The sequence below is a fragment of the Oryctolagus cuniculus genome, chromosome 5 (genome assembly GCF_964237555.1).
Source record: "Oryctolagus cuniculus chromosome 5, mOryCun1.1, whole genome shotgun sequence".
In the NCBI taxonomy this organism is placed as follows: Eukaryota; Metazoa; Chordata; class Mammalia; order Lagomorpha; family Leporidae; genus Oryctolagus; species Oryctolagus cuniculus.
Window position 1 is genome coordinate 93,610,175 of NC_091436.1, and position 14,167 is coordinate 93,624,341.

At 36.3% G+C, this 14,167-nt stretch overlaps 1 protein-coding gene across 15 annotated transcripts in view; it reads left to right on the plus strand.

The window, feature by feature from the left end:
• Positions 1 to 13,224, plus strand: part of PHIP (pleckstrin homology domain interacting protein) — a 164,093-nt gene extending 150,869 nt beyond the window's left edge. For 9 of the 15 annotated variants that reach the window (XM_051854539.2, XM_051854538.2, XM_070073853.1 and 6 more), the window contains one exon: positions 1,274 to 6,515. In XM_051854539.2, the coding sequence (XP_051710499.1) occupies positions 1,274 to 1,911 (638 nt within the window). In that variant the 3' untranslated portion in view covers positions 1,912 to 6,515. Of the gene's footprint in view, positions 1 to 1,273; positions 6,516 to 8,243; positions 8,304 to 10,663 lie in introns of those variants that run through there. The other 6 variants (XR_011388640.1, XR_007922915.2, XR_011388641.1 and 3 more) reach the window with 4 other exon arrangements.
• The last annotated feature ends 943 nt before the right edge of the window (positions 13,225 to 14,167 follow it).

Sequence of the window (14,167 nt, forward strand, 5' to 3'; positions counted from 1 at the left end):
CTTTTATTGTAATCTCAGACTTTTGAGTCTGTTGATCAGTTTTTTCTTGATTTTAGAAAGTATAACTTGCAGGTCCCGCGGCTCAATAGGCTAATCCTCCGCCTACTGCACCGGCACTCTGGGTTCTAGTCCCGGTCGGAGTGCTGGATTCTGTCCCAGTTGCTCCTCTTTCAGTCCAGCTCTGCTGTGGCCCAGGAGTGCAGTAGAGGATGGCCCAAGTGCTTGGGCCCTGCACCCCATGGGAGACCAGGAGAAGCACCTTGCTCCTGCCTTCAGATCAGCGTGGTGCGCCAGCTGCAGCGCGCTGGCCGCAGCAGCCATTAGGGGGTGAACCAATGGAAAAGGAAGACCTTTCTCACTTTCCACTCTGCCTGTCAAAAAAAAAAAGTGTAACTCAAAACATTGTCTTTAAAAAGCAGTTTCCATTTCTCTGTGGATTTCATCAAAAATACTGTATTCCAAATCACCCACCATAACCAAACAAAATTGCAGAACTTTTGAAGAGAATCAGGAGTTAATAATAATGCATCCCAATGTTGGCACTTGTTAGGAGCCCCTCACTGCTCTGTTTCTGATCCACCTCCCTGCTGATGCATCTGGGAAAGCAGCAAAAAATGACCCAAATACTTGGGCCCACTGCTATCCTCATGGGATACTCATATGGAGTTCTGAGCTGAGGGCTTCGGCATGGCCCCCATCTTGGCAGTTGCAGCCATCTGGGGAGTGAGCCAGCATATCGAAGATACCTCTTTCTCTTTCCCCTTCTCCCATCCCTCCTCCTTTTCCTCTCTCTGTCTCTCGCTCCCACACTCTTTCCCTTTCTCCTCCTCTCCCTGTCACTCTGCCTTGCAAATAAATGTTTTTAAAAATGTTTAAAAATTGTTTAATGAACCAAAGTATAAAAGGCTTTGTTATTGTTAAACTATACAAATAAACATCATTTTGTATAGTGAAAACAGTGTCATTAGGGTGGGTGGTAAAAACAGAATAAGAACCATTTGCTAATCCCAGTTTTATCATCAAATGAATTATTAACTTCATCAAATTACTTTGCTCTGAGCTTTGGGTCTCTCACAAGGTCATTAAAAACTTCATAAAGACTGAGTTTTGGTTAGAAAATACGGTCATTTAACAGCCTTTCTTGGTTCTTTTGTCATTTTATTAAAAAGTGATTGGTTTATGTCATTACATGTAAGTATACCAATGAAGTTATTCACTACTTTGAGGATTAAACAAAAAACAATTTCATTTGTGTGCTGTTTTTCCCTTTCAGGAGATTGTAAGAACAATGCTGTTATACCCGGAACCATTCAAGTAAATGGCCATGGAGGACAGCCATCAAAACTTGTGAAGAGGGGACCTGGAAGGAAACCTAAGGTAGAAATTAATACCAATAGTGGTGAAGTTATTCACAAGAAAAGGGGTAGAAAGCCCAAAAAGCTACAGTATGCAAAGCCAGAAAATTCAGAGCAAAATAATGTGCATCCCATCAGAGATGAAGTGGTTCCTTCTTCAACATGTAATTTTCTTTCTGAAACTAATATTGTTAAGGAGGATTTGTTACAGAAAAAGAGTCGTGGAGGCAGAAAACCCAAAAGGAAGATGAAGACTCAAAAACTCGATTCAGATCTCATAGTTCCTGCAAATGTTAAAGTGCTAAGAAGAAGTAACCGAAAAAAGACAGATGATCCTATAGACGAGGAAGAAGAGTTTGAAGAACTCAAAGGCTCTGAACCCCACATGAGAACTAGAAACCAAGGTCGAAGGACAGCTTTCTATAATGAGGATGACTCTGAGGAGGAGCAAAGGCAGCTGTTGTTTGAAGACACCTCTTTAACTTTTGGAACTTCTAGTAGAGGACGAGTCCGAAAGTTGACTGAAAAAGCAAAAGCTAATTTAATTGGTTGGTAACTTGAACCAAAATATTTTACTTAAATCTATAAATAAAGCAGGTACAGTTAAGGAAAAGTGGGAACTAAGGCTTCTGCTTCCTTGCTGCTATGGTGGATTAGGGAATGTTATGATTTGATTTGCAAAAAAACCCACAAGACACTTCACTCTTTAAATGAATATATATATATAAATATATACATATATATATTTTAAACGTTTGCTATTTATTGCCCTTAGATAGGTTATGCATTTCCACATTCATTTCACTTACTGTTTGAAACAAAAGAAATGGAGGACCTATAATGGATTCCTGATTTGCTTATGGAAAAGATGGTTCTGCTACAATCTTAAGGAGTATAATATTCCTAGTGATAGAACATTTCATCATGTTAAAATGAATTATTTTTGACCAAGCAAGGTACATTTTTATTGATAAGAAGTCATGCATCTAGGAAGACAGGTGTTAAATAGAGTAGCAGTAAATCAAGAAATGTGTTTCCTCTGAAGATAGATTCCCACCATTTGCTACTCCCAAAATTTAATTTTAGTTATGTAGAATGTTTATCTACAGCGTATTTAAAGGAGGCTCTTGCTTTATTCCATTTCTGCCAAACTTAAGAGAAAATGTACTGATGAAAAGGAAACATATCCACATTGGAAACATTTGACTGTCTAATTTTTCAGACCTTGATTCTTAATATCAATCACTCAATCTCTGTTTATTGTGCCAAAGACTGAGAATCAGTGCAGTGGAAAGCCTGTTTTTGACTGTCAGGACAGCATACACTTTTCAATGTTGGAAAGGCTATATATTCTAAAGAGCAAGTTATTAAAGAGTTATGCTGAAATATATCTTTTTTTGGTAATAATAGTAGAAAATAATGCACTGGTGGGTCCTTTGACAGAGATGTTTTAGAGAATGTTTAAGTGGTTAAAGGATTCAAGGAAAATACAGGAAAAGTATGGGATTTGATGTTTACTTGTTGATCTGGATTAATGTCATTTCTAAACTTTAGACATATCTAATAGGCTAAAATGACTTACAAAGAAATGTGTCTGTGTGTGTATGTGTATATATTGATAAATGGGTATAATTAAATATATATACAAACACATACTTATATACTATTACCCAGGTATAAATTCTTTTTTCAGGATTTTTTAGATAGTGGTAGAAGAAGAATAATTTTAAAATGTCATACTTTATAGTTTAATTTTAAGGGGAAGATTGGTTATTTTCAATTATTAAAGGTTAAAATAGGCCAAATCACTTTTTATGCAATCATGTTTTATACAGTGGTCTCATTGCACATTGTGTTTTTTCTGCACTTTTTACGGTATCCTTATCACGCTGGTATGTCAATATACACCCTAAAGAAAAACTCCATTTAATGATTGTGCCTTGTATTCTATTATTTTTTGCATCATTAGTAAAATTAAGTTGTCTATTGTAAATGATAACTATATGACTTAGGAGAATGTATTGCTATATGTACTGCTATGGAAAAGGAAAGCAGTTATTTATTTGTTTATGGTACAGTTATTTTATACCTTAAAAACCAACATAAATACCATTTCTATTGTTTAAAAATTATTGTCCATTTTTTAAAAACTTTAAAGAATGTAGTATTTTCTGAGGACTAATATGGTACAAAAATGTAACCGAAATTTTCAGATACTACATTTTTAATAAGGATGGAAAAAATATGTATCAGCATGACCATGATGTAGAAAAATAAAGTCTTCAATTGAACCTTGGCAAAAATACAATACATAATTATTTCTTTTCTTATTTCTGATAAGGATAAATGTTAATGTCATTTAACTGTCTTGAAGAATGAAAAGTGATGCATTTGGGCTTTTTAGATTGTTTGTAACTAAATTTGTATAGAAATCCTCCTGTGAAATTAAGTAAACCATTTTCCAGATCTTGACTGGATTGCTATGATTTTGCAATTGAAAAAATAATTTCAAATTTTTCAGGTTTTTTGTATATTTATTTTTTTCTAACAAATATATTTAACTATATAATTAAAATTCAGTAGTTAAACTCTTCATAATGCAGAAATGGATGGCTTGGTTGTATAGTAAAATGAGTCAGTTACACCATTGAAAATAATAGTGTGTATGTTTGAAATTTAAGTCATTAAAGTAATTAGTTGCTTTGGAAGGCAATCTATTTGAAATATGTAATTTCCTGATGTTATCTGCATTGTGTTAGAAAAAATAGACTATAAATCCATGTTTGTAAAAATAATTATGTACAATTTTAAGGTGTGTACAGAAAAAGGAAGAGCGTTACACAGTCTTAGAGTGGAATATACCTCTTAGTATGCTGGGTGGGTTAGTTCCAGCTCTTGAGCAAAGAAATGAGGATTTACCATTTTTCCTCTGACAAGTAAAATGTATTGCTGTTCTAAAGACACTGTATATTTATGACCTTATTTGGATATTATCAGGCACTGGTTTCTTAGTAAAACAAAACAACTTAGAGTATTTAAAACTAAAACACTTAAAATGTATTAGTAATACCAGCTATATTTGGCTTTTATAATTTTTATAAGTTAGCTTCTGTACGTTGCAAAAGTTGAATTCAGAATTCTACATCATTGCCTCATTTTGTTTTTAACCCCTTGGAAAAACATCTTCATTGAGACAGTAACATTATGTATGTACTGTGTGTAAGTCAGAAGGAAATGTTGGCAGTGGTTTTAGGTGAACAATAAAAAGGCAGTAGATAAATAGCTTCTTAAACTGTTACCCTTTTCAATCTGGTATTATGGCATTGGACTATTTTGTGCAAATATTTAGGAACTAAGATCTGTTGCCCTTATTCTGTTGTTCTCATTGGACAACTTCACCACATTAAAAACTTTCTGGTAGCATTATCACAAAACTGTCTTCCTCCTTAAATGTAATTAGAATATCTGTATACAGTATTTATGAATTTGAGTAGGTTGCATCTGAGACATGTGTTGATTGAGTTAAGCAAGGCTCGGAAATGAGTTGCGTCACAGTCATCAGAGAAATACATGCACATGTATGTTAACATCTATAACTATCTCTTTTCTGCAGTGCAGTAGATTAATCAGACATGTTAACAGGTATATGTGTATTTAAATAACATTTTTATCTGATGTGATATTATGAGCATTTACATGTTAGAACATATGATTTGCAGTATAAATTAGTTCCTCCAGTTAACAGCATTTACCTTATTTCTGACATTCCATTTTATACCTTCCTACCTGTTTATCTCTGAAATGTCAGTTGGAAGCAATTTTGATCTTTATTTTTTTTCTAAGGAAAATGAATTTATTCTGAATGTTTTGGTTCACTTGAAATTTGAGTTGGTTGAAAGGACCAAGATACTCAAGTGGTTAAAGGGCTATACATTTTCTCTTTAAGTGCAGGAGATAACAAGATTTTAAAAGTAGTAACAGGAGAAGTAATTTTATTTTCTGGGAAATGCCCTACTTACTGAGATGGTATTTCTAGCATAACAGATTGAGCAGTGGTGTGGTTGGTAAGAATTTATTTTTCTACTAAAATCGAAAAAAATACTCCTTTCCTCTCTTACCTCCTTACATTTCCATTTAGTTCCCCTAATTTCCATGTAGTTGGAAGTAAAATAATTACATTTACTAAGAAACTAATTTTGTTTGTAATTACACTGGCAAACACTCCAAATTAAAAGTCATGTTGAACTATGTATGGTACTCAAGAGGAGGTCATATTGAGTCAAAAGACTGTAAGTACTACTTTAGGCGCTCCAGACATAGATATTGTTTTGTACACACTGCAATAAAATAAGTAGAAAACTTGAGCTATAAAGATATAGTTTTAGTTTTGATAGCTCTCTTGAAATGTTTGTAATGCAGATAAAATTATCAGGAAATTAAACTTTATATGGCACAAACCAAATACATAAAGTATATGGCTGAGTTTCTACATTCAAGGAGCCAAGAAATAGGTTCAAGATGTTATTGAATACGTGCGCGCATAAGAAAGATGAACGCACATGCTGTTGTTACTTTACAGTTTTGCGTGTTATCACAAAATGGACTACGAAATGAGGCAAAATACAAAGTTACATTTTTGGACCATATTAAAACTACAAGAAGACAAGAGGTCTTATTAAAGATCTTTTAGAAAAAAAATCCTTTCACAGGATATTTAGACATGTATAGAATGTAGCTCAATTTTTTAAAAGTAACTGACCTAGAGGGTTAAGTTGAAACTGACACATTTTCAAATTAAAATTATGCTTATTTTGTACAGAAAATAATGTTAAACACAAGCAAATCTGTTGTATGTAATAAGTAACAGAGTTTAAGACCAATTATTTAGCTTTATTGAAGTTTTTGTTTTGTTCCTTCCAGACTTTATGAATATCATGTTATAAAAACAGCATTCTCACACCAGAATAGCAGTGCCCTTTCTTTTTGTACATACTGATTGGACCTTTCTTTACTGTTACGTGGACACTTTCTATGTTAGTTTTGATGCATAATTCTTTGAATCCTTTTATACAAACTAGAATGTATGTGTAAGAATTCCTGTCCCTGCAATGTAGTAACTATAAACTTATTTTTAAATAAATAGAAAACTTGTTTTTCTAAGCTGTTTCGTAAAGCCTCATAATTTCTTTGCCTTTTTTCTTTGAGGGTAACACTTAAAAGCCTTTATAGATAATTTCAATAGACATTGTATCAAAATGTTTGCATAATAGAAATCATTATGTAAAAGCTGGTTTATTAGTTTCCAATGCCCTTGGCAAAATGTTAAAAAAATCATAAAAGATTTTGGGGTACCTTAATTTAATTCCAAAACAACTGAATGTTAAAATTAACTGATTTGCTTTTTTATTTTTACACTTAAACATTTTATTGACTTGTTACTGTGTTTAAATTACGATACTAGATGATAAATACTTCAATATTCAGATTTTTCTAAGATATTTCAAAGATACACTTATGATAGTTTTTCAGAAAGTGAAATTTCTAGGGGAAAACGGAAGCATGATGAAAATTTTAATTGTTAAACAGTTGTATAAATATTGATTTATAAACCTAATTCTGATTTCTTAGGAATTTGTTTACTTTGGCATATATTTTTATTATCCATCCTAAGGACCCCAGTTTTAGTATGAGAAAAAAATGCCTAAATCTATAATAAATAATTCACATTAAGCACATGATGTGCTGTAATCATTTCTCTCTAAGTTTTGCTTAAATTTTTTTTGGTAAAAAATTTTTTTTAAGATTTATTTATTTGAGAGGCAGAGAGGTAAAAGAAGAGACAGAGATCTTCATCTGCTGGTTCACTTTCCAAAACGACCCAAATAGCAAGGTCAGGTTGTCGTCAAGGGCCAGGAGTTTAATCCAGGTCTTCCACATGGCTGAGGGGCCCAAGCACTTGGGCCTTCTGCTGCTGCATTTCCCGGGCCACCAGCAGGGAGCTGGAAGGGATGTGGAGTAGCTGGGATTTGAACCTGTAGGCCCATGTCTCAGGCAGCAGTTAAACCCACTGCACCACAACACCAGCCCTATGTAAAATAAATTCTAAGTTGAGGAATAAATATAAAAATGCCCAGGTACCTTTTTTCTTTTGAAAATATGATAACAATTAGGTAGTTTATATTTAGAAGAACCAGCTGAGAAACATTCACTTTCAGCAACCACTTTATGATTAAGTTTCCTCAGTATTTAAAGACACTAAGATTAATCAAAGCACAAAAGCTGTGTTCTGTGCATGATAGTACTGTGTATTTTTAATGTTTGCATTGAACACGTTTATTGTATGTTAATTACTCTGTTTGGGAAGAGAATGGTGGAGTGAATTCTGTGAAGTACTTTTCTGCCAAATTAGACATGTTGGCAGCATAGTGTAATGGAAAGAACTGGGCTTTAGGTTGGAAAATGGGAGTTTTTGACTTTCATACCTTGACAGTTGTACCCTCCAACAAGGCCATTTCAGCTCCATGTTCATTTTCCTCATCTGTAAAGCTTAAGAAGATTGGCTTATTGCTGAGTCCAATTCCACTCTCATAGCCTCTTAGTGTATCTCATTTGTATAATTTAAAACTGTACTCATGGCTCAACTTTGACTTTTCTATTTAGTTCCTAAATAAAATTTGCCATTACAGCTTCTAGGCATGCTGTGACTGTGTCAGTGACTACTAGTGTAGTAAGTTACTGAACCCTTATAAAGACTTGACTGTTATAACACACTGTTGTATTGCTATAAATTGTGAGCTGATTGAAATATTTACTTACTAAAATGGTAGTAAAGATAGTTTTAGGGTGCAAACATTATCCTAAATTTTATCTTAGTTCTTTTAAATGTAGGATCCAATCTTCTGAGAAACCAGGATCAATTGTTTTCAGAGATTTCATCACTTGATTAAGGTAAGATGGGAAGAGAGGGTGCTTGGATGCATCCCCATATCAGAGTGCCTGGTTTGAGTCCTAGCTCCTGTGTTTCCCATCCACCTTCCTGCTGGTGCACATCTTGGGAGGCCGCAGATGATGGCTTAACTACTTGGGTCCCTAAAATTAAAGTAAATTTTGAAAAGATAGAATCATGGATTCCTCAGAAAAATAGTTGGTTTTCTTTTTAATCAAACTCTTTTAAGGTAAATAGAGAAGTGGGGAAACTTGTTTTTTGTTTTACTGTTTTGCTTTTAAGTGACAAAGTCAAAAGGAAGGAAAATTATTCTAAAGTAAGAAATATCTGATATCTGAGCATTATATTCAGAGGTTACAGAGCAACTTAGTCTTCTTTTGAGCACTTAAGAATTTTATTTTTAAAAAGTTGTTGTGTGGTATTGACAGTACTTGGCTATAAAGATTTCACATAGTCTTTTTTCTAGCCTGTCTGCTTTTAACATATTTTGTAAGTAAGTACATCAAAGCTCAGAAAACTTGGCCAAAGTTGTAGCACATTTTATCATTGTTTCCAAAATCTTATTCTTTCTATATACAGACACTGAAATTTCTCATATTTTGGAACAACTTGACACATTAGGATAAAATTCTCTGTCCTTGAAAAGCATACTCATTCTATTACCGCAGTGCAGTTGTATTTATCGCTACTCTCTTATGGGTCCCTCAGCTACTTACACATAAATTAGAAGTTTTAACCAGAGTAACCTCTATTTCACAGGAGAAAAAAAATATGAAAGATAATTTCAAACTATCACATGCAGGCATTTGTGGAGAATATTAAAGCTCATTAAAAGCATACAGCACAACTTTTATACCATAAATTTATAAAAATGAACATATCTTAAAAATATGACCCAAGAGATGGTGATGTTGCAAAGTGGATTAAACTACTGCCTGTAGCAACAACACCATCCTATGAATGCCAATGATCCAGTTCCCTGCTGTGTGCCTGGGAAAGCAGCAGAATGTGGCCTAAGTACTTGGGCCCCTGCACCCATTTGGGAAACCTGGATGTAGCTCCTGACTACATTGTAGTCTGACCCAGCATTGGCCATTGCAGACATTTGAAGGGGAGTGAACCAGGGAATGGGGTATCTCTAATTCCGCCTTCAAATAAATAAGTAAATCTTAAAAAAAAAAAAAAAAAAGGTTCCAGTATATAGTATACAGATCACTAAAGGGACTTTCTTGTATGACCGATAATCATTCTGGTATCAATGGATTTGACAAAACTTCATCAGTCTGGTGTGGATCACATGACTTCAATTGAATCACCAGCTCCAGTCTGTGTCCTTCAAATAGCAGAATGTCACATGGGATTAAATGTGCAAGGATTTTAATAACAGAAATGTTTGTGAAAGAAAATTGGCTGGGAGCTAGGAAAGGCTGGGAGATCAGAAGAAAAGAGGGAAGTAAGATTGAATGAATTGTCCTAAACTGCCACGTAGGCTAAGGAAAGGTTGACAAGGCTGTTGGGGGGTCCTTGAGCCAAAGTTGGCCTTCAGAGGACTTCCCTGTCTCCAAGGTAGGCACCAGCTTGCATACCTGCATGTTCAATAACAGCTGGGAACAGTCTGAGGAAAGAGTGCATCCATACAGCAGTATAATTCAGAGTTCAGTGACTGGGACTCTGGTCTTAAACTTCCTGGAGATGGAGTTCTACAAGGCATATTTTCATGGACACCCAAATATGCCTTACCATCTTAAAAGTTTTTGGTTTTATTTTAAGTCATGAGGCCACAATTTAGTTTATATTATTGCCATGCTTTTCAACCTCTTCATGAATTACATTGTTAGAAATGCTGACTTACATTCTGAATTATGTTCTCTGCCAATTTTAGTTTACCAAAGTTAATGCATCATTTGCAGTCTAGTATATAGGGATCCGTATGATATGTCCAGAAGTTAACAATTGATGCATGACAATTTGGCAGGTAATATCTAGGCTATAAAAACTTATTACTTAACCGTTAGTATTGGTACCAATAAAAATTATTCAGCATGTTAAGCCAAATGTCATAATCACCTAAGAAGAGAATTGTTCCATTGCTACATATAGGCAATAAATGATTCATTGGAAATCTTGCAATTTTTATGCATATATGCACCATATTTAGCAGAAATGTTTGAAATTCTTTAGGAATGCCACCTGAAATTGATTTTCACATGGAAGAGGTTATCAACCAAGGGACTGTAAAAATCGAATTTAGGTAAAACAGCTCCACTGAGCATTACATGAAAGTTTCCAACTGTGTGTGTAGTTTTGCAGCCTGGAAAGCACTCAGGTTTTTTTTTTTCTTTTTCCTTCTCTTACATTTCAGATGACTGTCTACTAGCAACCCTGGGGTGCCAAAGCAAGATATTTTGTTTTGGAATCACGGAAATGGTATGTAAATCATTTTAATGTGCTTGACATTGTGGTACCAAAACTCAGATAATGCCATACCTTCAAAATTAAGTTTCATTTTCAGGCAATATTTTAAAATGTTACACTTTGACTTAATATTTTTACAATTCTTGTCAACTGAAAGGCAAGTGAAAAGATATTCTTTGTCTCAAGTTTTGAGAAAATTTTAAATATTCCCTTGAAAGTTGTTAAAATTACCTAGGAGTTAGTTAATAAACTGATTTATTAACCACCAATTAAAGCAAGTTTGTTTTAATTTAGAATGGTTAAAATGACCTATATTGCAAATGAAATTTTATTTTGAACACTTGATATGACTCAAGTATTTTGGCTTAGTATAATGTTGTAATTACTACAAATATAGATTTTAAATTCCGTCATCTCTTGTTTACTAAGGAGCGGGTTTCCAGGGTCAGCTTGGCAACCACTGCTGGAGGCGCTCATCCAACCTTGGCCCAAGACAGGACGGTCAGCGGGGTGGCACCTTAGGATTCCCCTGGAAGTTAATTAATTAATCCCAAATCCAACTCGCTTGCTCGCTCTCATTTCCCTCCACTTCCTGGTGTGAATGTACTTGTTGATCACTATATCAGTGATGAGTTTTATCAGTGTGAACATGATTCCCCATTGCCAGAACTTCATGTGTCTCACCAGTTTGACCCAGTTACTACTGAGTGGGCAGGGGCTGAGGTCACTGTGTCCTTAGTGAAGCCAGGTGAATGCGCGACTCCTGAGGCCTAACATTGTGGAAAGCACAGCTCATGTAGACAACCGGTTTCTTATCAAACAGGCAGGTTTCTGCTCCAGGACGCATAGATGCCTTGGCGTGCTCTTTGTGTTAGCCTGCCCTATAGGGTGTGACAGAAGCTATAACAGAAGCTACTTCACAGAGTAGTTGTTAAGCCGCCTTCTGCTTCACCTTGTGCCTGGTACAGGGTGTGCAGGTGGCAAACCGCTGGGAACTGAGAGGTAGAAACGGGCATTTCCACAGCTGGAGCAGTGATCGCTCCAACGACGGAGAGAAGCGCGCAGGTACTGTGCAGACGTGAGACGGTTATCTGACTCAGCTGATGTGGCCATCCTGGAGGATGTGATGACAGGTTTTGTTTTGTTTTTAACTTAAAGGCAAGTAAATGAGCCAGACCAATGGGAGAGGCATGGGAGTGGATGTCAGGCTAGCAGAGGATCCTGATTCTGAGGGAGCGTTGGAACCATGCAGAGGATGTTGACCTGGGCTGTCATCCTGCAGGAGCACCCAGCAAGTTTTAGAGCCACGTTTAAGTTACCCACAGCGTTCCAGCCTCACCCTGGAGTATGGTGATCGGCAGGGCAGTGGAATGATGTCAGGCTGTTGCAATAAGGAGCGGAGTAGAGGTCTGAGAGAGAGAAGACTGTGGGTAGCAGGAGGGGCGTGAGGGATGTGTAGGAAGGGCCATCCTAATCCTTGGCACCCGACAGGCAAAAGAGGTAAGTGCTGTGGCCTAAGTGTGGAGCTCATGGCCTGAGATGAGCCCCTGGCTGGACCGTGGTGGACATCGTTTTGGCTGGGTGAACCAAAAATGCTGAGAAAGTGCGGTTCCAACCCCTGTATTGGCGTGGTCGCAGCACCCACACAGCCACTGCTCGCTCCCTGCCACTCTGAGGGCACTCCCTCAGCCCCCCAGGCTGGGCCTCAGAACCTAGCATGCTGGATAGGACTTCCTCCCCTGGCTGCTCCTCTTCCAGTCCAGCTCTCTGCTATGGCCTGGAAATACAGTGAAGATGGCCCCACTCAAAAGGCTTCCACAGCCTTGGCAGCTCATGACAAGAACCTGGAGTGATCACTGATGTCATAAATAAGACTGTTAATTTTTAACAACAGGAGTCACTGTGCACTTGCTCCCCATGTCCTTACTGAGTTGTATTATGAGAATTAATGGTAAAATTTGTCTTCAAGCAGTACTTTATACTATGTGTGTCTGTGTGGTGCAAACTATTGAAAGCTTTACTTAGTAGAGAGTTGATCTTCTTTATATAAAGATAATTAAAAATGAATCAATTTTTAAATTTCAAATTTTTAAATGAACACTGTTTAAAAGCAATATTTTGGGATACTATGCATTGTCAACACTTCTACAGATTGAAACCAATATAATAAGTCATTCTCACAATATAGTCTAACGTTTGTGATTTGCAAATTATTTTTAAGGTTTCAGCTGCATAATCATGCTGGTTTCTTTTGCAGAATACATGGATCTGTATCACTGATTCTTCATTTACGAATGGGTATGATGAAGATGAAGAAAAAGTCTGTGCTTAATTTGTAGGTACTGACTAGTGAAATAGCTGATATGTTAAGAATTATTTTGTGCTTTATTGGTTGACATTCAACTCTAAATTATACTTCATTAATTATAATTCCATTTCATATGGAGTACCTTCAATTCTCATAATTAATTTAACATAATAAACTCAGAAAAATGCTTATGTCATTTACTTACTTGGTCTGGAGTTGATTTATTTGACTCATTATACTAATTCTTTTTAAATAGAATTATAATATATATGACTGATTCCATAGAAGGAAAAAGTACAACCAGCTACACACATTCATTATTGCTATCAAGTACAAATATGATTTTCTGAAATAGGCTTTGGAAGCAAAACTAATACCAATGAAAACAAATTCAATTTAGGTATCTGCTTATTAAATGTTATATGAACTGAATTTATTAGATGTAAGTTTAATAGTGGCTGCAGAATTTCAAAGGAACTTTCTGTAATCAGTGGGTTATCACCCTTGCCTGCTGATAAGGAATTGTGACACAAGTGGTAATCACCCTTAGAGATCATAGGAGGTAAAGGGCAAAAAAACAGGTTGCTAGCCCATCCAAGAAGCTTGAAATGAATGTAGGTTTTGAAACAATGTAAGAGATGAGATCACACAACAAAATGCATGTTGTTGCATGGCCAGAGACTCCTTTTTGAGACACCTAGCTTTGAAGACTAGAAGCCTGCCTTCTGGAGTTGTAAAGTACAGTTTGCCTGTGCATTTGGAATCCATGTCCTGCATTCCCCTTCCCTCTTCCACAGGTTCCACTTTGCAGGTAGTCTGTGAGGCTGTCCACTGGGGCTGGGAGGCCTTGGGCCCCTCAGACATACGTAGAATGTGCCCTTCACAAGCAGACTGCCAGCTGGGGCTGGAAAGCCTGTCTCTAGAACAACCAGCATCTCTTCCACTAATAGCTTCTTGTGCTGCATGTGTGTCCTTGCAGCTTTAGATCACACCTGCAGGGTGGTTGCAGTCTTTCACCCAGAGCTGGCAGAGAAGGAGGCTGAGCCCCTAGGGGGAGTCAGGCCAACTCCAGGAGATCCTCACCCGCCCTGCTATCTCCATGAGCCCCAAGTCAATCAACATACAATATGTGAAACCCCTGTC